We start from the raw sequence: 24197 nt of genomic DNA on the forward strand, positions 1-24197 counted from the left end.
GCCATATTCCTGACTTGGCACATGAAATTTTAAGAAAAAATGGTGGGTTGAACCTGGTTTTATGGCTAGCCAAACCTCCCGCTTATATGGCAATGTTAAAAATACCGCTATGACAACACTACGTGACAGGAATAGTGTACAAACGAACACTCAGCACAGAGAAATACATAAATTAATAATATAATGGTACATTACAACATGTAAACCACAGAATAACAACAGACACCTCCAATGAATTCACGACAGCAACAATGTTAGCATAGAGGTTCTAACCTATGTAAAATAACTAAGGGTAGATTCAACTGAGAAAAATAGGAATATAGAAAAACAGAACCAGAATGAAACAGCGAAGAGAAATAGCACAAAAACTAAAAATATGGATGTTATACAAACTTATGAAAGACCAGAAGAAAATATATACAGACAGATCAATATAGAATGGTAGAAATGCGGTTTAAACAGTTAGAAAGCCAGTTGGTTCAGTTCATGTGTCTGAACACTCAATAACAACTCGGATAATGTTACAGGCCCAAACAGACTCCATTTATCCACAAAGATACACCAATATTTACAACTTAGTCCAACGACATCACTCAATGGAACAACCTACGAATTGCCAACAAACGTCAAATCTCAATGTCCTAAGACAAGAAGGAAGACTTCCAACAGATAATCAGCCAGCCCTTAATTACCAAAACAGGCATCAGTTTCAGCCAAAACTTACACAAAGTCTTTCAGATTATTATGGAAAACTTGCATTCCAGCAAATAACGTATAGGCCCACATTAATGAACAACATTGTTAAACATACACTAAAAAAATTCAACATCACATTCAATAAGGAGGAAATATTGAAAGCAATAGCTGACCTTATCTCGGGGAAAAACGGCAGACGAATACTCTCACTGCAGAGCATTTCAATTATGCAGGTTGAAGCATTAGTCCTATTATACTGTCTCTATTTGTCAAAATAATGCAGGAGAAATACCTAAAGTCTTCAAAACCGGAATCATGACACCCGTTTACAAAAAAAGGCATGGTCTGCAGATTACCAACAAATGGTAGGGGAATAACAGTAACTTCTGCCTTAGGGGAAATATTTAAATATGACATACTTTACAAAATGAAATAACAACCAATCAGAGCTTCACACAAAGGCTGTCTCCCACCATGACAGCATTATTAGTCTTAGAAGGAATAGCCGAAACAAAATAGAATATGTTTCTATCTACACTAGACAGCCATGAAGCTTTTGACGTTGTTCATAATTTGATTATAATGGAAAAGATGTTCTAAGAAATTCCCCAAAAAATACGGAGAGTTTTTCATGTATAGTAATATGTCATCTAAAACTAAATGGAACAATTTTAAAGGCAAGCAATTTTCAGTACAGAAATGAGTAAGACAATGTATAGTCAACACATCTATAAAAACTACATCAACGATTTACCTGAAGAATTAGAAGGGAGAGAATCAGGACTAAATGTATGCCTAGAATATTGTGGAAGTCCACTGTGTGCTCATATTGTATTGATGACCACCAATGAAAAAGATATTCAAGCAATGCTTTCTTTTTGTATAACTTTAAAATATCTACGACTTGAAGTCCTTAATTTTTAATTTTTTTTTTTGGGAGGGGGTGGGGGGGGGGGGGGGGGGGGGGGGTTGAAGTGTATGGTATGTATTTGCAAAGGGGCTTTGTAGAGGTGAGTTTTGTTCTGAATACCTCAGGCATATGCGACCGTGCTGAGTTCTATATACAAGTTTCCGGATTAAAGAATCACTTTTACATGATTGGACATTTGTCGATATTCTTGGTAAGAGCATTTTGTCTATTCAATAGATATCCTTTATGTTTTCCTTCTAACTTATGTGGGTCTGGGATGGTGGGCGTAATCTGTTTATAGATCTTTCACTTCTTCGTGGTGATTTTCTAGATTGTATCACAGTTTGCGTTGCCTTTTTCTATATTGCTTTGTTTGTCTTGTGGTCTTTTATTATATTGAATAATATCAGTTTTTTTTTAATTAATCTATTGTTTTACTCGTTGTACTTTTAATAACATAGGAGCCGAATCAACTTAAAATATGGGCCAGATCGACTTGGGCTGAATCAACTTGGGGCCGGAACGACATGAAACCGAAATTAAGACCGTGCTTTTGATTTTTGACAACTGTAAGTACTTTAATGGCGTTCTAACTTAGTAAGTTTGCATCTTTTTTTAATCGTATGTAAATTAGTGAGTACTATAATCTATCTTGCCTTTTAAAACGTATGTATATTGGTGAATATCACAACAATCTGGTGAGTTCATGGAAGCAAGCTTACACATTTTTAGACGGTTTTACCCGACAACCTTAAACCTTGCTATTTTGTCCGCGTATGCTGATTTGTAGTTGTGCTGTAAAATAATAATTTTAAATGATATCGTTTACGAACATCCAGTCACCTAATTACAATTTGCTCACCTTGCGCACTCGGCCAATTTGAGCTTTGCAATTACTTGGCGTCAGTCCGTTTGCAGTCTTTCTCGTCAGTCGTCCTCATCGTCGTCTGTCATCGTCCTCGTCAGCCATCCTCGTCCATCGTTGTCGACCATTGTCTATCGGTAAATTTTACAAAAATCTTCTCTTAAACTACTTGGTAAAATTTAACCAAACTTGGTCACAATCATCATTATGGCATCTTGTTTAAAATACATGACCGATGACCCAGTTTGCCAACCAACCTGGCCATTTCTTAAAATACAACATAGGGGTAAAATAAAACATTTTGTCTTTTATCTTGAAAACCACTTAAGATACAGCAAAACCTGACAAGGTCGAAAATGTTCGGAAAAACGAGATTTACCTACTGCCCATTTACATCAAAAAGAGTTATTGTCCTTAAGGTAGATGAGGGGGTCTAAATTAAAATCCATAGAATTTTTTAATAATTTGTCAAATGTAGTTAATATCATGCTTTTTTCAAAAATATAATAAAAAGTATGGGGTCACCGGACTTTTTTTCACGCTACAGGTTGTGCAAAATTGTCAGATTTTGTATAGATAATGCATTGAAAACCCAATTTTGTGTGATAAAAAGAAAACTACACAATAGAATTATAAGATTTATTATGAGGATAGCTCTAATAATATGCTTTCAGATGAGAAAAAGAAAAAAATGGAGTCGTCATTAAAGATCTAGACCGATTGTTATCTGCTATTTCAAAATCCAAGATGAGGAAGACACCCATACTACATTAAATCACGAATATTACTATTTGTTGTGCCGGTTTTCTTGAAAATTATAAAAGGAAGACAAAATGATGAGCACGAAAAAGACCACAAATAAGTCGACATGGCTGAAATCGTAAGTTCACTCCTCATAGAAACTATTGCCCTTTAATGACGATTTTTACCATTTTGTTGCATTTTTGTATATTATCTTGAAAATTATAGTACATAGATAGAAAGTTTATATTGCATAAGTTATCAGCAAAACAAGATGATTCCCTAATTTGAGTTATCGCCCTTTAATGACGATTTTTACATTTTTTGTGTATTTGACTATTATCTTGAAAATATAATAGATAGATAGAAACTTTAAACAGCCAAGTCAAGATCTGCAAATAGGTCGGTATTGATGAAATTGTAAGTTGTCTTCCTATAGGAGGCATTGTCCTTAAGTAAAGATTTTGTTTACCTTTTTTTGTGTTTTGTGCAAAAACTATAGACGATTAGAGAGAAACTTAGCAGAAAAAAAATTATCCAGCAATACAAGTCCAACAAAAAAAAATAGATTTAAGTCATGAATTATATTCTAGTCTAAAATGTTGGAAAGTGTCCCATTGTTGAAGATGTGCATAAACCTAGATGAGCGACACAGATTCATTAGAGGCCTCTGTTTTAAACGGGGATTAATAGATTGTTTGATATTTTTAGATAAGACCATTCCTTTTAATTAATGAATTGACATTGTATTGTCTAAATTTGCTGTATATTGTGAAGGGTGTGGTCGCCCGTTCATCCATCAGTGAATTCATTAATATGTCCATCAGAAATAGATAAATGGGTAAAACTGCACTTTGTTGGCTTACATCTCAAAAAACTAATAAGGTTCTGTGAAATTTTCACATCATTCTTTCAAGTAGTTCAGGAGCAGTTATGGATACAAAAAGTGTGACCATTTAGAAAGCAGGGTTTAATAAACAGATATACTGTAAATATTACCAGAACCAGCCATTTCCTTTTGAATTTTGATACTTAGTTGTATAAAAACAATAAGACTTTACGTTACACTTAAATTGTAGTCACAGCACGGTTCATGCTTGTGAACAAGATATTCTGATTTCTGAGAATACTTGTAAATTATAACATTAAAATCATTTCTTTGAAAATGTTTTATTAAAAGCTGTTTATGTGAGCTCTATTCAAATATTAAAAGAGATATACAATGTATCTGGTTGAGATGTCTCTTACTGTTGTAGATCTTGTGTAGCAGAATGTAGTTATTTAAAAGAAGCATGATCAACAGTGAATGAAAAATGTTCATAATTTTGGTAATTTGAGATTAAATTGTCTCCATTTGTACATTTTGGAAATCAACTTTTTATGTGTTGTCTTTGATATACCTTGTTAATGTTGGTGGTCATCTTATTTGTATATGGACTTTTCAGGTTGTTTATCATGTGTTTATTTTTTTTTAAAGACAATTGATCTAGTGGTTGGTCAAGGGGGCCGAATCTGCACACTTAAAACTTGTTTAATCACACAAAATAATTACATTTTGTACCTGTACCATCCTAACAAGTCAGGCTATATGGAATATATATATTGTGTTTGTTTCAATTTGTAGTCTTTTTTCGAAGAGTAAACAGATCAGTGTTTTTCATAAGAGAATTTTTTTAAATTTTAATGAGAAAATACAACACAAAGAATATACGAGCAATGGTGTTTTTATCTTTTTTACAGTCCTACTTTTCTTCTGAATCCAATAATCCACCACTTTCAAAGAAAAGACAATGCCCCTCCCCCAACAACAACAACAACAACAATTTTGTTTTTGGATTGGATGATTGGTGTCTAATTCATGGTAAACATACGATAATGAAATACAAATCAAAACAAAAATAATGGTTGGTGCAAACACATACTATAGAAATACTGAAAAATGCTGAATTAAAAAAAAATATAGACATTTCTAAAAATCATAACAAATATTGCTGAAACTGATATACAAAAAAAATAAACTAGTCTTAAAAGCGCAAGTGATAGCGTATTACTGCAATACTTGCTAATATGGAATTAAAGGGAAAAGCTAATTGATTGCAATATACTGAAATAAATTAAAATAACAGCACAACTATTGAAACAGTTTCTAAAACTGATGCATATAATATACATATAACATAAAAAAAATTACAACTAAAATTTATATATATATAATATAGCAATATTAATAAAAAAAAATGTGTAAACAGCACAACCATTAAAACAGTTTCAATAAAGTGCTACCGCAGGGCTCAGCTTGATACGACCACAGAGGTCAAACCTTGAACAGTTGGGCCAGTATGGACACTACATATTCAAGCTTGATACAGCTCTAAATTTGGATTGCGATTAAATATTTGACACATCATAGGTTTCTGACACAGACTGAATGTGGTCAAAGAACTCAAAAAATTGAAATTGGACCAATATCCAAAATCTAATTACAAGGTTAGATTCAGCATATCAAAGAACCCAAAGAATTTATTTTTTTTCAAATCAAACAAAGTTAAATTTTGGACCCTTTGGACCTCAATGTGGACAAATTTAAAAACAGGCCCTATTATTAAAATTTCTAAATACATGGTTAGATTCGGCATATAAAAGAAAACCAATGATTCAATTTTTGATAAAATCAAACAAAGTTCAATTTTGGACACATTATAATAGACCTTATTATGGACCAATTCAAAAACAGGGCCCAAAATCCAAATTCTAAATCCACGGTTAGATTCATCATATTAAAGAACCCTGAGAATTCAAGACTTTAAATTAAACCCAATTGAAATTGGTCAAGAAATAAGCAATTATTTTATGCAAACAATCACAAAAGTATTGTTTTTGGCCCCTTTTTCCTAAACCGTTAGGGTCGTGACCCCCAAAATTAATCCCAACCTTCCTTTTATGGTATGGAACCTTGTGGTACAATTTCATAGCAATCCGGATCCATAGACTTATACTCAAGCTATTGTGCAGAAACCAGAAAATCCTAGTTTTTTTTGGCCCATTTTTCCTAAACGTTTAGCCATGAATCTATAAATCAATCCCAACCTCCCTTTTGATGTATGGAACCTTGTGGTAAAATTTCATAGAGATCCATACACTTATACACGAGCTATTGTCCTGAAACAAGAAAAATACTTGTTTTTGACCCCTAGATCCTAAACAGCTGGGACAATAACCTCCAAAATCAATCCCAATTTTTCTATTGTAGGATGGAACCTTGTGCTACAATTTCATAGAGATCCATACACTAATACTCAAATTATTGTCTGGAAACAAAAATATGTTTGGACGACAAATGTCTACGGACGACAACTTGTTTTTGGCCCCTATTTCCTAATCAGTTAGGACAATAACCCCCAAAATCAATCCCACCCTTCTTATTGTGGTATGGAACCATGTGCTACAATTTCATAGAGATCCATACACTTATACTCAAGCTATTGTCTGGAAACCCAAATATGTTTGGACGACAAATGTCTACAGACGACATCTTGTTTTTGGCCCCTTTTTGGCCCGTAATTTCTAAACAGTCAGGACAATAACCTTCAAAATCAATTCCAACCTTCCTATTGTGGTATGGAACCATGTGCTACAATTTCAAAGAGATCCAGACACTTAAACTAAAGTTATTATCCGGAAACTAAACGTCTTCGGACGACGACGACGACGTGATAGCATTATACGAACGCAATTTTTTTGCAGTCGTACAAAAATGAGCATATATATAGATTTATTAGGAAAATTTAGCACTTTTGTTCTTCAAAGCAGACCTATAAGACTAGTTCGTAAGAGCAGCCATTATGATCTGATGAAGTCAAAATATTATAGATAACCAGTTGTTTCACTATTTAAAAATGAAAAGATACATGTAAACTTACTTTTAGAATGCTTTTATTTAATTTCCTAGCAAGCAACACCAATACAAACGTCCATTTTGATATCCAGCGTTCTATTAGATTTATTTATATATTCATTATAGTTTTCAAGGTAATAGGCAAAAACGCAACAAATTGGTAAAAATCTTCAGTAAAGGGCAATAGCTCCAAAAAGGAGTCGACTGATGATTTCGGCCATGTTAAATTGTTTGTAGATCTTGTTTTGTTGATCGTTTATACTATATTAAGTTTCTCTCTATCCATTATATTTTCAAGATGATAGGCAAAAATGAACAAAACAAATGGTAAAATTCGTCATTTTAAGGCAACATAACTCCTATAAAAAATGAAAACACGTGTCTGAGCGCTTTTCTAGATTAAGCTTCATCAGGAACACTCAAGGTGAATATTTGAAAGCCAAGGATGTCTAAGAACAGAAACAGTTAAAGAGAAGTCGTATTGACAGTTTTTATGTAAATGGACATCATCATTTTGAACATTTCTGCAAATTTTTGATTTTCTCTATCTATTAGGGTTTTCAAGATAATAGACAAAACATGCATATTACCCTTATGTTCTATTTTAGCCATGTTAACCATGTTGGTTAGTAGGCAGGATCATAAGACACAATTTTTAAACTAAATACACAAATTATGATTGTGATCAAGTTTGGTTCTATTTGGACCAGTAGTCTCAGAAGAGAACAATTTTGCAAAAGTTAACGGCAGACCTCAGATTATGGAGGCCAAGTGATGAGAAAAGCTCATTTTACAATTCAGCTTTTTTATGTTTGATTCGCCCATAATTTCTTTATCATCTAAAATTTACTAGATTTTCCAACATTGCAGGAATTATAGCTGAATGATTTATTGTCATTTTTATTAATGTCTATAAACATGATAAAGTATATGTTAGTTCCAAAAATAACATAATTACATTGTTGAAAGGATAAAAGAAATCACATTAGTGTAAAAATATTTCATATACATCCACAAAATGCTATGACGAAGCCCAATACATATTGTTTTGTCTAAAATGCGAAATAAACCATATTTTAAATAGCACACACCAGTTTAAAATATGTCAAATACACTTCTGAATATACTTTTTTTTATTGTTTTTATATCATTTTTCATTGAGATGAACCTTTTATTTTTTCCATACAATTCATACATAAGAAAAATCCCTAGACATCATTGTCCAGCCAAAAAAAGTATATAGATGCAAATATAATGACAATATCTAAAGAATTGGGAGTTGTTCTAAGAAATATACACATAATCTATTCCCAATTCCATTAAAAAAACCTGAGCAGCTACTGTCCTTACATCTGTTTAATGTAGCTCATGTACCATTGATTATTACTATAGTAACAAGTTCCATTCTGTGCCATGTAAAATAAGATAAAATCTTTTTTTTATAAAATTTTTCATATCAATTTACCAATTTTTATTTTAAAAATTGTTATATGGTATAGGCATGTGTCCATCATCGAAAGCGCTATGGTAACCTTAAGATGTCTCATTCTGGTGAACATCTGTGCTATCAGGAAGCTGTCCATTACACCAAAGTTTCCTATCTTTTATTATGGTTATTTTATATTAGTATACATCGAGTTTGGAGATACATAACACTTACTCCTTCCTACTGAAAACCTCTGTCACTTTTAAAATGGCTAATTTTAATTCTTTCGATTCTCTCCAACACTTCCATTTTCAGAAATCTAGGATGAGAACAAACTCTGTATTAATTTTCCTAGAGTTGCCTCCTAGCCTTTCTTATTTTACCATTTATTTAGCATATGATAGCAGAAGTCTGTTCTATCATAAGTCCCTTCCATGTAAAAAAATACTTCAAAGATTTAAAAAAATATCCTTTTTACAAGACAATGTCAAGGCAAAGTGACATATCATTATTAGAGTGCAACCAAGGAGTACTGGAATAAAACAACCCACAGAAGAGTTTAACAAAATAATCACCATGTTGGAAAAAGTATTGAGAAAAGATTATTTACCTTGTACTGTACATTTGCCATCAGTTTCAATATTTTGCGCTAGCTGGTTACCAGCGTTATTGTATCTGTCTTTATCCTGCAATCGACCTTTCTACTATACTAATGCAGGTGTACAGATACAACGAAGCAATATACGTATACCAGACTCATATAGTCTCCTGGTATCCTGCTTCTGTTGCGAGCTAGCAGTCATGTCAAATTACTGTTTTTACGTCACAGTTCAATTTGGGGTCCTCATTGCGGTCCGCCTTTAAGTCATGTCAATTTCTTTGAAAAACAAATTCAACGAACAAATTCAACGATTGGGATGGAAAAAAATGTACAAAATTTATTGCAGGATAAAGACAATAACTGTTTAGTGTCTTTAAATATCAGCTGTATTTGTACTCGGCTCAAAACAGGAGTAATAGCTCGCTGAAGCTCGCATTACACCTGTTTCTTAGCCTCGTACAAATACAGATGATATTTAAAGACTCTTAACAGTTATTGTCTATGTATCCTCTTCTGGTGATGACATACAAGTTTGACCATGGACAGAAACATGTGACGTCAGTCTTTTATAACTTGCTGCATCTGGAATCTTGTTTTCACTTTGATCAGTGCAAACTATACCTTTAGAAATAGGAATTATTTTCAATTCTGATTTTGAACTGATATTGTCCATTTTACCCTTCACAATGTCAATTGGTGTTTCTGTTTTATTAGTATTGCTTGATGTTTTGTCACCAGTTATAGCCAGTTGGTGCTGATTTATAGTCTGCTCAAGTTTTGCTTCCACAGGAAATATCTCATTACGAAGTGTTAAGTTTACTGCCTTTTTGGACATTGTGTTAAACAGATCGCCGATATTGACTCCTTGCTGAAGTAGCTTTTCACTAGGATATTTTCTTTTTTGTTCTCCAGTAAACTTTTTACTATAATAAAAAGAAGGAAATCCCCTAATATAAACAAAAACAACATGAGCCACATTATTAAAAATAACAATGCCAGGACTCCCTGAAGCTCCACCAACAAATTCACACTGAATAACTAATCTATCTTTTCTGTCCAGTTCTATGTAACCATTCTGTTGTCCATATTTTTGACAAAACCTTTCAAGATCTTCCATTCTTTTCTCTGTTGGATTCCAAATACCTATTCCAGAGTTGACTTCTTTTTTTATACCTTTATTATGACTGATCAAATAAATATGTTTATCCTCATCTTTTTTAGGATTAAGTCTATAAAACTTCTTAAGTGGAGGAGGAAACGGCTTCCGGTCATCAGGTATCAGCTGGAGAACGGCAACATCCAAACTTTCATCCATAAACAATACTCTTGGTTCAACTTTGAAAAAACTCTGTGATTTTTCACTTATATAATCAAAATCTACGTCAAATGTTTTCAAAAGTTTTTCATTAGATGTTTTATCTTCGGTATTATCTAAAAAAAAGTATGATATATATTGGATGAAAGCATAATGTCAGAACAATAACATCTCATTTTCAAATATATATATCCTACTTATATATGATATACTACAATAATGACAATTGAGATTTATAAGATGCTACCTTATATGTCATGGCAACATCTTATGCAGAAAATCTGCTTCTTATATAAATTAACTAATCCAGTCATTGATCTTACTCTTGATGATGTGTACTTACAGGAGAAACATTATTAAATTACCAATTTAAAAATGTAAGATTCTGCTTAAATCTAGCCAGTGGTTGAAATAAACTCACAACCTGCTACATTCAAATCTTCAAGGCACACTACTACAAAGATGATGCCACCTGCCTCATGTATCAATATAGGTGAGCAAACAGTGCAACTTGAAATAGTAATGTGACTGTAAGACATATTTGATGTCCCTGCCATAGTTGATGACAAACCAAGTACTCTGTATTAATTTTACCCATAAATGACAAAGTTCCAACATCCTGTCATTTTTGGAAAATTATAAGAAAAGCAAAATCCTGACAATAAAGCAAGTACTTAGTATATGTACTAACACCCTGTATCATGTAAATGTTCTAGCTAGAAACTGCATGAGTTGCTAGCAGGACCATCCATGTCCTAATTTTATCCAAAAATGACAAAGTTCCACATCCTGTCATTTGTGCAAAATTATTGCGAACCCAATGAAAGTTTTCCACAGTGCCATCTCTATCTTGACCAGGTATTTAAACTTTTGTAAGTTCACCTGTCCTATTGAATGAATACAATAGCTATTTTTCTCCATGTATTTTTTTCACTGGGACCTTTAAATTTCTTCTAAGAGAAATCTATCACTCATTGATTAATTTACCTGAGTAAAAAAATTTTCTTATATATAGACAATAAAATGCTCCGCAGGGCGCAGCTTGATACGACCGCAGAGGTTGAACCCTGAACAGTTGGGGCAAGTATGGACACAACATTCAAGCTTGATACAGCTCTGAATTTGGATTGTGATTACATATTTGACACAGTATAGGTTTCTGACACAGAATGAATGTGGTCTAAGAACTTAAAAATTTTTAATTGGACATTCACCTATTATGGTCCAATATCCAAAATCTAAATACATGGTTAGATTCAGCATATCAAAGAACCCCAAGAATTCAATTTTTGATGAAATCAAACAAAGTTTAATTTTGGACCCTTTTGACCTCAATGTGGACAAAGTTGATAATGGGGCCCAAAAATCAAAAATCTAAATACATGGTTATATTCAGCATATCAAAGAACCCCATATATTCAATTTTTGTTGAAATCAAACAAAGTTTAATTTTGGACCCCGATTTGGACCAACTTGAAAACTGGGCCCATAATCAAAAATCTAAATACATGTTTAGATTCAGCATATCAAAGAACCCTAAGAATTCAATTTTTGTTAAAATCAAACTAAGTTTAATTTTGTAACCTTTGGACCTTAATGTAGACCAATTTGAAAACGGAACCAAAAATTAAGAATCTAAATACACGGTTAGATTCGGCATATCAAAGAACCCCAATAATTCAATTTTTGATGAAATCAAACAAAGTTTAATTTTGGACCCTTTGGACCTCAATGTGGACCAATTTAAAAACGAGGCCCAAAATCCAAAAACTCAATACACGGTTAGAATCAGCATATTAAATACCCCAAGAATTCAAGAATAAAACCCCATTGAAATTGGTCAAGAAATAAGCAATTTATACGAAGTATCTTCTTTTGCACAATACTGTGCAATTGAATATTTCTTGCTATTGCACAATACTGTACATTTGACAATTTCTTGCTATTGCGCAATATTGTGCTATTGGATATTTTTTGGTATTGCACAATACTGTGCAATTGAAGATTTCTTGCTATTGCGCAATTCTGTGCAATTGAAGATTTCTTGCTATTGTGCAATACTGTGCAATTGAAAATTTCTTGCTATTGCACAATACTTATTATATAATAATTCACACATCCTGTTTGGTGTGTATCTCCTACCATATCATTATTATTTGCTTTAAAATATAAAACAGAAATAACCAACTTAAAATGGAAAATTTTAAAAGAAAAAAAAAGGAAAAAAAAAAAATCCCCCCCCCCCAAATTTTTTGAACCCCCTTATGATTCATCACCCCCAAACTCAATCCCAGCCTTCCCTTTGTGGTATGGTACCTTGCAGTACAATTTCAGAGAGATCCATATACTTGAACACAAGTTATTGTCTGGAAACTAGAAAAATGCTTATTTTTGGCCCCTTTTTGGCCCCTTATTCCTAAACGTTTTGGGCAATTACCCCCAAACTCAATTCCAGCTTTCCCTTTGTGATATGGAACCTTGTAGTACAATTTCAGAAAGATCCATACACTTACACACAAGTTATTATCATGAAACTAGAAAAATGCTTGTTTTTTGCCCCTTTTTTTGGCCCCTAATTCCTAATATTTTGAGGCAATTACCCCCAAAATCAATCCCAGCATTCCCTGTGTGATATGGAACCTTGTGGTACAATTTCAGACAGATCCATACACTTGAACACAAGTTATTGTCTGGAAACTAGAAAAATGCTTATTTTTGGCCCCTTTTTGGCCCCTTATTCCTAAACGTTTTGGGCAATTACCCACAAACTCAATTCCAGCTTTCCTTTGGTGATATGGAACCTTGTAGTACAATTTCAGAAAGATCCATACACTTACACACAAGTTATTGTCATGAAACTTGAAAATGCTTGTTTTTTGCCCCTTTTTTGGCCCCCAATTCCTAATGTTTTGAGGCAATTACCCCTAAAATCAATCCCAGCATTCCCTGTGTGATATGGAACCTTGTGGTACAATGTCAGAGAGATCCATACACTAACACACAAGTTATGTCTGGAAGTTACAATAAAATGCTCCGCAGGGCGCAGCTTGATACGACCGCAAAGGTCGAACCCTGAACAGTTGGGGCAAGTATGGACACAACATTCAAGCTTGATACAGCTCTGAATTTGGATTGTGATTAAATATTTGACACAGCATAGGTTTCTGACACAGAATGAATGTGGTCTAAGAACTTAAAAATTTTAAATTGGACATTCACCTATTATGGTCCAATATCCAAAATCTAAATACATGGTTAGATTCAGCATATCAAAGAACCCCAAGAATTCAATTTTTGATGAAATCAAACAAAGTTTAATTTTGGACCCTTTTGACCTCAATGTGGACAAAGTTGATAATGGGGCCCAAAAATCAAAAATCTAAATACATGGTTAGATTCAGCATATCAAAGAACCCCATATATTCAATTTTTGTTGAAATCAAACAAAGTTTAATTTTGGACGCCGATTTGGACCAACTTGAAAACGGGGCCCATAATCAAAAATCTAAATACATGTTTAGATTCAGCATATCAAAGAACCCTAAGAATTCAATTTTTGTTAAAATCAAACTAAGTTTAATTTTGGACCCTTTGGACCTTAATGTAAACCAATTTGAAAACGGAACCAAAAATTAAGAATCTAAATACACGGTTAAATTCGGCATATCAAAGAACCCCAAAAATTCAATTTTTGATGAAATCAAACAAAGTTTAATTTTGGACCCTTTGGACCTCAATGTGGACCAATTTAAAAACGGGGCCCAAAATCCAAAAACTTAATACACGGTTAGAATAAGCATATTAAAGAACCCAAGAATTCAAGAATAAAACCCCATTGAAATTGGTCAAGAAATAAGCAATTTATACGAAGTATCTTCTTTTGCACAATACTGTGAATATTACTTGCTATTGCACAATACTGTACAATTGACAATTTCTTGCTATTGCGCAATATTGTGCTATTGGATATTTCTTGCTATTGCACAATACTGTGCAATTGAAGATTTCTTGCTATTGCGCAATACTGTGCAATTGAAGATTTCTTGCTATTGTGCAATACTGTGCAATTGAAAATTTCTTGCTATTGCACAATACTTATTATATAATAATTTAAACATCCTGTTTGGTGTGTATCTCCTACCATATCATTATTATTTGCTTTTACATATAAAACAGAAATAACCATCTTAAAATGGAAAATTTTAAAAGAAAAAAAAAGGAAAAAAAGAAAAGAAAGGAAAAAAAAAAAAATCCCCCCCCCAAATTTTTTGAACCCCCTTATGATTCATCACCCCCAAACTCAATCCCAGCCTTCCCTTTGTGGTATGGTACCTTGCAGTACAATTTCAGAGAGATCCATACACTTGAACACAAGTTATTGTCTGGAAACTAGAAAAATGCTTATTTTTGGACCCTTTTTGGACCCTTATTCCTAAACATTTTGTGCAATTACCCCCAAACTCAATTCCAGCTTTCCCTTTCTGATATGGAACCTTGTAGTACAATTTCAGAAAGATCCATACACTTACACACAAGTTATTATCATGAAACTAGAAACATGTTTGTTTTTTGCCCCTTTTTTGGCCCCTAATTCCTAATATTTTGAGGCAATTACCCCCAAAATCAATCCCAGCATTCCCTGTGTGATATGGAACCTTGTGGTACAATGTCAGAGAGATCCATACACTTGAACACAAGTTATTGTCTGGAAACTAGAAAATGCTTATTTTTGGCCCCTTTTTGGCCCCTTATTCCTAAACGTTTTGGGCAATTACCCCCAAACTCAATTCCAGCTTTCCCTTTGTGATATGGAACCTTTTAGTACAATTACAGAAAGATCCATACACTTACACACAAGTTATTGTCATGAAACTAGAAAAATGCTTGTTTTTTGGCCCTTTTTTGGCCCCTAATTCCTAATATTTTGAGGCAATTACCCCCAAAATCAATCCCAGCATTCCCTGTGTGATATGGAACCTTGTGGTACAATGTCAGAGAGATCCATACACTAACACACAAGTTATGTCTGGAAGTTACAAAAATGCTTATTTTTGGCCCCTTTTTGGCCCCTAATTCCTTAACTGTTGGTACCATAACCCCCAAAATCAATCCCAACCTTCCTTTTGTGGTATTAAACCTTATGTTTAAATTTCATAGAGATCCATTCACTTCAACTAAAGTTAGAGTGCGAAAATAAATGTGTCTTCGGATGACGCCGGACGACGACGACGACGACAACGACGACGACGACGACGACGACGCCAACGTCATACCAATATACGACCGCAAAAATTTTTTGCGGTCGTATAAAAATGCTTATTTTTGGCCACTTTTTGGCCCCTAATTCCTTAACTGTTGGTACCATAACCCCCAAAATCGATCCCAACCTTCGTTTTGTGGTATTGAACCTTATGGTAAAATTTTATAGAGATCCATTCACTTAAACTAAAGTTAGAGTGCGAAAACCAATGTGTCTTCGGACGACGCCGGACGACGCCAGACGACGATGACGCCAACGTCATACCAATATACGACCGCAAAAATTTTTTGCGGTCGTATAAAAATACTTTTTTTATACTCATTAACTGTGTGTGATGATGTATTTATTCAATATTAATAATAAATTTTCATTCAGTTAAATATAAACATTGATTCAATCATAAAAAGTTGATTTCAAACAAAAGATTTATCAATGTTCCTATTGAAATTTGATTTTTTTTTGTCTAGTTTTAGAATACATTTAAGAAGATCTTAATTTGAACATCATAATTTTCAAGTTTTTATTCATGTCAAACAATTTTTTTTTAAAAGGAACAATGTTGAAAGTTTTGTCAGAAATCAACTTTTTATGATTGAATCAATGTTTATATTAAACTGAATGAAAATATATTATTAATATATTATTAATTTAACATTAATCAACGCTAACATGTTTAACCCCGCCACATTCTGTATGATTGTGCCTGTCCCAAGTCAGGAGCCTGTAATTCAGTGGTTGTCGTTTGTTTATGTGTTACATATTTGTTTTTCGTTCATTTTTTGTACATAAATTAGGCCGTTAGTTTTCTCGTTTGAATTGTTTTATAGCTGACTGTGTGGTGTGGGCTTTGCTCATTGTTGAAGGCCGTACGGTGACCTATAGTTGTTAATTTCTGTGTCATTTGGTCTCTTGTGAAGAGTTGTCTCATTGGCAATCATACCACATCTTCTTTTTTATATTTTATTAATGTTTCAACTTTGCATCACTGTTGATATTCAACAGATTGAAAATATATTATCAATATTGAATAAATATAACATCCCATGCAGTTTTGAGTATAAAACTTGGATGGAGAGTTGTCTCATTGGCACTCATACCACATCTTCCTATATCTATTTTCCTCTATTTACAAGATTTTTTTTTTACTCAGGTAAATTAATCAATGAGTGATAGATTTCTCTTAGAAGAAATTTAAAGGTCCCAGTGAAAAAAATACATGGAGAAAAATAGCTATTGTATTCATTCAATAGGACAGGTGAACTTACAAAAGTTTAAATACCTGGTCAAGATAGAGATGGCACTGTGGAAAACTTTCATTGGGTTCGCAATAAAAGAAAATCACAATCCTGACACTAATAGTTTTAATTGAGAAGTATGTATGAAGTTCAGGTAAAAATTGTGAAAAAATTTGAGGCCCTTAAAGCAACCCATCTTCTATAAATTCCAATATTTTTAAAGATAAAGTTAATGTCACAATGATATTTTGTCTTGGATTAACAGTGAAAAAATCAAACATGGTCTTAAGATAATTTTAACAATTAAAATTCTGATAAAAATCTTCACATTCCAACGAAACATGTCTTGTATAAACAAGTACCCTTGCCAATGAGACAACTCTCTACCACAGACCAAACGACGTAGAAGTCAGCAACTATATGTCACTGTACGGCCTTCAACAATGGACAAAACCCATATACCGTATAGCAAGCTATAAACATGATAAGGCCAAGACATGACAAATGTAAAACGATTCAAACAAAATAACTAACGACTTGATTCATGTACAAAGCAATAAACAAAAAACATATATGATATACAGCAAAAAACGACAAGTAGTAGTTTAAAATTTTTCCATTCTTTTCTTTTATTCGTTTTAAGTATTCCTTGGAGTTTGGTGCTTTTGTTATTTTACTTTTTACTTGCAATGGTAGTTTTTCCTTATTTTTCAAAAAAACATTTGGTGTTTTCCAGAATGTTTGATTCTACATTAAGAAATAACAACACAGACTAATCTTTCATACTAGTCTTTTAAAATAATTGTTATTTTTACCAATTTCTGGTTTCATTTTATATAATTTATATCAAAACAAATCATTTTATAATCCAAGCAATTTTTCGAAGGTATAAAGCATATTTTGCTCTGTGATATCTATAAGCAGCATAGTTTTATCATACAGGTACACAAATTAATAGTTGAATGCTTCTGTATTTAATTTTTATGTAAAAGTGTTGACCAAAGTATATTTTGTATGCAATATGGAAGTGCTTTATACTAAAATTGTGCCATGTTCATCGCTTATACATCCTATAAAATTACAAAAATAAGCATTCAATTTTTATAATTACATTTTTAATGTTTAGGGTTGATACAATGTGTGCTATTGAAAAAGTTTATAGATTTTATTATATACCTCAGGAAGATGCCTTCATGTGACCAAATGTAATGTAGAAAAGGGATAAGATAGAGCCTTTGCAACTGTGATTGATATCAATGACGTGACGTCATACAGAATAGGGGTTTGATAAAGCATTTGAAACCATGACTGATAATGATATCATCTTGGATGGCTGATACAGTACAATTGCTTGTATTACACATACAATTTACTATTAACTACTTAGTATATAATAAATACAAATATTTTCTATATAAAAATATACATACTTATATTACCCAGAACAACATGTGCAGCAGTAATAATCTTATCATTGCCAACCCTCCAACATGTTCCAGATTCTATACGTCCTGTTATATATCCCACAGATTTGGCAACCTCTGTCAAAACTTTCATTGTTTCTAAACTACAAGTAGTTGTTGGCCTTATAGGATCTGCTAAATATAAAACATATTCATGGAAATAAATATTAAGCTTTTTCTTTAGCTTTATTCTATCAGAAATATAAACAACAGTTTTGGCCATCAAATGAAATTCTTTTTGTAAATTTAAATAAAAAACAATGTAATGATTTGGCACAATTGTAAGAGACTGAACTTTACTTATAGCTAGACACAAATTCAGAAATATCTCTTCTTTTTGTATTCTAACACTCCAAAGTTAAAGAATTAATATTTTACTAAGTCTCTCAATTCTTAAAAATCTCCATAAAATATGAAAATTTCATATATTTCTGCAGTGGTTTATAGCTGGTCAAACTCTAATAAGTATGCCCTCCCCTCCCCCCCCCCCCCCCCCCTGGGAACTTCAATAAATATCTTATGATGGATTTTGTTCAGAAAAGAGTCATGCAAATTGACTTGGCAGATTTAGGAGAAGAGAGAAGAACAGAAGAAGGTCTGAGATGTTTGGGTCAAACCTTTCTTACTAGACAGTTTCATTAAATTAGAGATGTAAAATTGATGAAGAATTGACAGATGATACATGATACTGGATGTTTTGTGTTGATATATAAGGATCCAATTTCATTTTTCTAGATCAACTCTAAAGGTTGTTAGGAAAATATTATTCACCTTTTTCCTCTTCTTTCTCTTTTTTACCCATGTAAACATTATCATTACCAAGGTTTAACACATCTACATATCCATAATAGTTTTGTATGTTAGCATTGGGAGGAGGCTCTGAAAAATAAAATAGTCAATATTAAATTTTATCTTTTATTGATTGTTTTACATATTTAATAAGTGATGTTTATGTATGAGACATTTTCATTAACTTAAAAAAGTTTAGGGTTTACCTAGAATCTAAATACCTTTTGTTCACCGTTGATGTAGACTGACACAGTTGAATTATATTGCAACAAGAGAATATTCAAAAGTTTACAGAACCTGTTACTCAGGAGACATTATCAATGGGAGATCATCTAACGTGGATTAACTTATTTTTCGTTGATTAAGGAACAGTTGTTATTTCAATTCTTAGATATTTGATTTTGTGGTTCAACAAACAACAGCATTCAAGTCTTTAAAAAAAGTGTACTCCATTGAACAATTAAATTCTTGGTTCACCTGTACCCACGAAATCTGTAAAAATTGGTATCCCACAAATAATAAGAGTATTTTGAATTGAAATTAATAATTTAAAAGAATAAATAATACAAAGAATTAACAAAAAAATACTCAACACCTGACTGAACAACACAATAATTTACATATGAACTTAGGCCATGATTGAATTAGTAGAGTGTTCTACTTCCCAAAGTTCAATATTTGGTATATATCAATAAAACAGAAAAATTCACATTTATCCTACCCAAAATTAACCAAAATTATTGTTTTTATTTGTGGTTATTTGTTGATAAAATTTTACAAATTATTACTTTCATTGCTTATTGTTGATATTCTATTCTGATATCAGTGTCATACTGGTTCATCTAATTTCAACAACACATATTTTGAAATGTAATAATTTTATGCTGCTAAAGAGTTAGAAGCCTATTCTAGCGAGAATCTTTAAAAGCAAAATTATTAAGAGAACTCAAACAGGTACAATTCCCCTGTTTGTGCTATATTTGGACGCATTAAACACAAGAATGCACACGCTGAAATGTCTCGCCTGCTTTACTGATCATTGATTTTATGTTGATGGTCCTTAATATAAAGCTTTACTTCAAGTATCACATAAACTTAACATGATCCAAGAAAATGAGGCCAAGGTCAGATAAACCAAACCGGAAATACATGTACACCTTACAATCATTCCATACACAAACATAGTAGACCTATTGCTTATAGTTTCTAAGAAACAAACTTAACCAAGAAAATTTAACATTGACCAATGAACCATGAAAATGAGGTCAAGGTCAGATGAACCATGCCAGACAGACAATCAATCTATGCATTAAATATAGTTGACCTATTGCTTATAGTATCTAAGAAACAAACTTAACCATAAAAATTTAACATTGACCAATGAACCTTGAAAATGAGGTCAAGGTCAGATGATACCTGCCAGACAGACATATACACCTTACAATAATTCCATACACCAAATATAGTTGACCTATTGCTTATAGTTTAAGAAAAACAGACCAAAACACAATAAAATGCTTCACTGGGCGCAGCTTGATACGACCGCAGAGGTCGAACCCTAAACAGTTGGGGCAAGTATGGACACAGCATTCAAGCTTGATACAGCTCTGAATTTGGATTGTGATTAAATATTTGACACAGCATAGGTTTCTGACACAGAATGAATGTGGTCTAATATCCAAAATCTAAATACATACACGGTTAGATTCAGCATATCAAAGAACCCCAAGAATTCAATTTTTGTTAAAATCAAACTAAGTTTAATTTTGGACCCTTTGTACCTTTATGTAGACCAATTTGAAAACGGGACCAAAAATTAAGAATCTAAATACACGGTTAGATTCAGCATATCAAAGAACCCCAATATTTCAATTTTTGATGAAATCAAACCATATCATTATTATTTGCTTTTAAATATAAATAAAAAATAACCAACTTAAAATTGAAAATTTTAAAGAAAAAAAAAAGGGAAAAAAAGGACAAAAATCACCCCCCCCACAAATTCTTTGAAGCCCCTTATGATTCCATTCATCACCCCCAAACTCAATCCCATCCTTCCCTTTGTGGTATGGTACCTTGCAGTACAATTTCAGAGAGATCCATACACTTGAACACAAGTTATTGTCTGGAAACTGTAAAAATGCTTGTTTTTTGGCCCCTTTTTGGCCCCAAATTCCTAAACGTTTTGGGCAATTACCCCCAAACTCAAACCCAGCTTTCCCTTTGTGATATGGAACCTTGTTGTACAATTTCATAAAGATCCATACACTTACACACAAGTTATTGTCCTGAAACTACAAAAATGCTTGTTTTTTGCCCCTTTTTGGCCCCTAATTCCTAAAATATTGAGGCAATTACCCCCATCCTCAATCCCAGCCTTCCCTTTGTGGTATGGTACCTTGCAGTTCAATTTCAGAGAGATCCATACACTTGAACACAAGTTATTGACTGGAAACTAGAAAAATGCTTATTTTTGGCCCCTTTTTGGCCCCTAATTCCTAAACGTTTCGGGCAATTACCCCCAAACACAATTCCAGCTTTCCCTTTATGATATGGAACCTTGTAGTACAATTTCAGAAATATCCAAACACTTACACACAAGTTATTGTCATGAAACTAGAAAAATGCTTGTTTTTTGGCCCCTAATTCCTAATATTTTGAGGCAATTACCCCAAAATCAATTCCAGCCTTTCCTTTGTGATATGTAACTTTGTGGTACAATGTCAGAGATATCCATACACTTACACACAAGTTATTGTCTGGAAACTAGAAAAATGCTTATTTTTGGCACCTTTTTGGCCCCTTATTCCTAAACGTTTTGGGCAATTACCCCCAAACTCAATTCCAGCTTTCCCTTTGTGATATGGAACCTTGTAGTACAATTTCAGAAAGATCCATACACTTACACACAAGTTATTGTCATGAAACTAGAAAAATGCTTGTTTTTTGCCCCTTTTTTGGCCCCTAATTCCTAATATTTTGAGGCAATTACCCCCAAAATCAATCCCAGCATTCCCTGTGTGATATGGAACCTTGTGGTACCATGTCAGAGAGATCCATACACTAACACACAAGTTATGTCTGGAAGTTACAAAAATGCTTATTTTTGGCCCCTAATTCCTTAACTGTTGGTACCATAACCCCCAAAATCAATCCCAACCTTCCTTTTGTGGTATTGAACCTTATGGTAAAATTTCATAGAGATCCATTCACTTAAACTAAAGTTAGAGTGCGAAAACCAATGTGTCTTCGAACGACGCCGGATGACGCCAGATGACAACGACGACGACGACGCCAACGTCATACCAATATATGACCGCAAAATTTTTTGCGGCCGTATAAAAATGTAATTCTCACTATTCTTTTAATTTACACAAGCAGAAAAATCAATGCAAAATAAATTTTAGCAAATATGAGAAACTATGATCTTATTGATATAAATAAATCAATAAAGTTAAAAAAAAAAACAAAAAAAAAACAGGAAATTGAAAAGTCAAAATGCAAAAACAAGTTGGAAAACAGTACTTTCAATGTCTGTATACCTTGTTACCATAAAAATAAAATCTCTTCCATTCAATAAGAACTTCTACATAAGAAAGGTAACAAGTATTGGTCTTGATTGCTATCATGATTAACAGTGATTAAAGCATAAACCTTAAATTTGCTAATCAATTTCTGTATGATACTGATTTCTATGAACCATAAAACATGCTAATGGAATTACATTTATCTGCATCAATGAAACTATAGGAACTTAGAGGACCTAATACATCTTGTATATGTATTTTATCTGTAAATTTTACTTTATAAATTATATATTGTACAGAAACTAAGGTTGCAATTCTCCAGGCAAAATCTGATGACTCTTAATTAGATTGTATTGGCTGTTCTGTTTTAAAGGCTCTTGTGGTTTATTTTACTCACATGATATTTAACAGATACATTGTATTGAAATAAAATGACCAATGTCACTGCAAGATACAGGAACAATCCAATAATTTAGACAACCACTGGTTACATCCAAATAAATGTTAGATGACTTGGCTGACTATAATATATGAATAATTGAATATGGCAAGTAATTTGGGTTGTCTGTATAACAACTTAGATAAACAAACTGGCTCATAGAGTGAAAATGAAATAGTATTTAAGAGGAGTTATCTCATGAATAATTACACCCTTAACTGTTTCAATATGAAAGTATAAACAATCATGACCATTATGATGTAACTTTATAGTACAATTCTATAGGAAAGTTATTCATATTCCCCTTGTGACAGAAAATAGGAATACTATAAATTGCATGCATTAGCATTGTATCAATAAAATACTGGACCTCACCATATTTATCTCGTTTCTTTTTCTTCTTCTTTCTTTTTTTACCATCAATTTCTTTCATTTCCTTTGACATTTTTTCATCCTGTGAAAACAAAAACAAAATTTCCCATGATCATATATGAAAAAGCGTTTTTAAAGTTTCACAATGACAATGAATGATACGAAAATCTCTACCACAATGAACAAGGAACATTTCTTGGACAATTCCACACATGGTTGATTATGTCTGCATTTAACATTTAAAAATTAGAGGCTCTACAAAGCCTGTGTTGCTCACCTAGGTTTATGTGCATCTTCAACAATAGACCATATGATCTCCAACATGGTGGACTAGAAAAGAATTCATGACAAAAAAATCTCTTTTTTGTTGATCTTGTATTGCTGATCATTTCTTTTTGTCCAAAACATAAAAATGGGTAAAACAACTGTCATTTAAGGACAATCACTCCTATCAAGATTCTACAGATGATTTAGGCAAAATTTTACTTATTTGTAGATTTCATCTTGCTGATCATTTTTGCTATTGAATGTGTCTATCTATCTATAACAAATTTCAAGATAGGTATTAGACAAAAACACTTAAAATGGGTAAAAATCATCATTAAAAGCAATAACTCCAATAATGAGTCAACTGAGGATTTATGCCATGTTGTTTAAAATGTA

General features: G+C 32.7%; 2 protein-coding genes across 5 annotated transcripts in view; one reads left to right on the top strand and one right to left on the bottom strand.

Moving 5' to 3' along the window:
- The window catches only part of LOC127727977 (uncharacterized), a 67552-nt gene extending 65400 nt beyond the window's left edge, over positions 1 to 2152 (top strand). Inside the window, exon 10 of the mRNA XM_052235119.1 lies at positions 2068 to 2152. Coding sequence (XP_052091079.1) covers positions 2068 to 2084 — 17 coding nt within the window. The 3' untranslated portion in view covers positions 2085 to 2152. The remainder of the gene's footprint in view (positions 1 to 2067) is intronic.
- A 944-nt stretch (positions 2153 to 3096) lies between these two features.
- The window catches only part of LOC127727976 (general transcriptional corepressor trfA-like), a 143362-nt gene continuing 122261 nt past the window's right edge, over positions 3097 to 24197 (bottom strand). For 2 of the 4 annotated variants that reach the window (XM_052235113.1, XM_052235117.1), the window contains 4 exons: positions 23538 to 23616; positions 19179 to 19286; positions 18375 to 18542; positions 3097 to 10565 (listed from right to left, as the gene is read on the bottom strand). In XM_052235113.1, coding sequence (XP_052091073.1) covers positions 9634 to 10565; positions 18375 to 18542; positions 19179 to 19286; positions 23538 to 23616 — 1287 coding nt within the window. In that variant the 3' untranslated portion in view covers positions 3097 to 9633. The remainder of the gene's footprint in view (positions 10566 to 18374; positions 18543 to 19178; positions 19287 to 23537; positions 23617 to 24197) is intronic. The other 2 variants (XR_007993954.1, XM_052235114.1) reach the window with 2 other exon arrangements.

The sequence above is a fragment of the Mytilus californianus genome, unplaced genomic scaffold, assembly GCF_021869535.1.
Source record: "Mytilus californianus isolate M0D057914Y unplaced genomic scaffold, xbMytCali1.0.p SCAF_2, whole genome shotgun sequence".
Classification (NCBI taxonomy): Eukaryota; Metazoa; Mollusca; class Bivalvia; order Mytilida; family Mytilidae; genus Mytilus; species Mytilus californianus.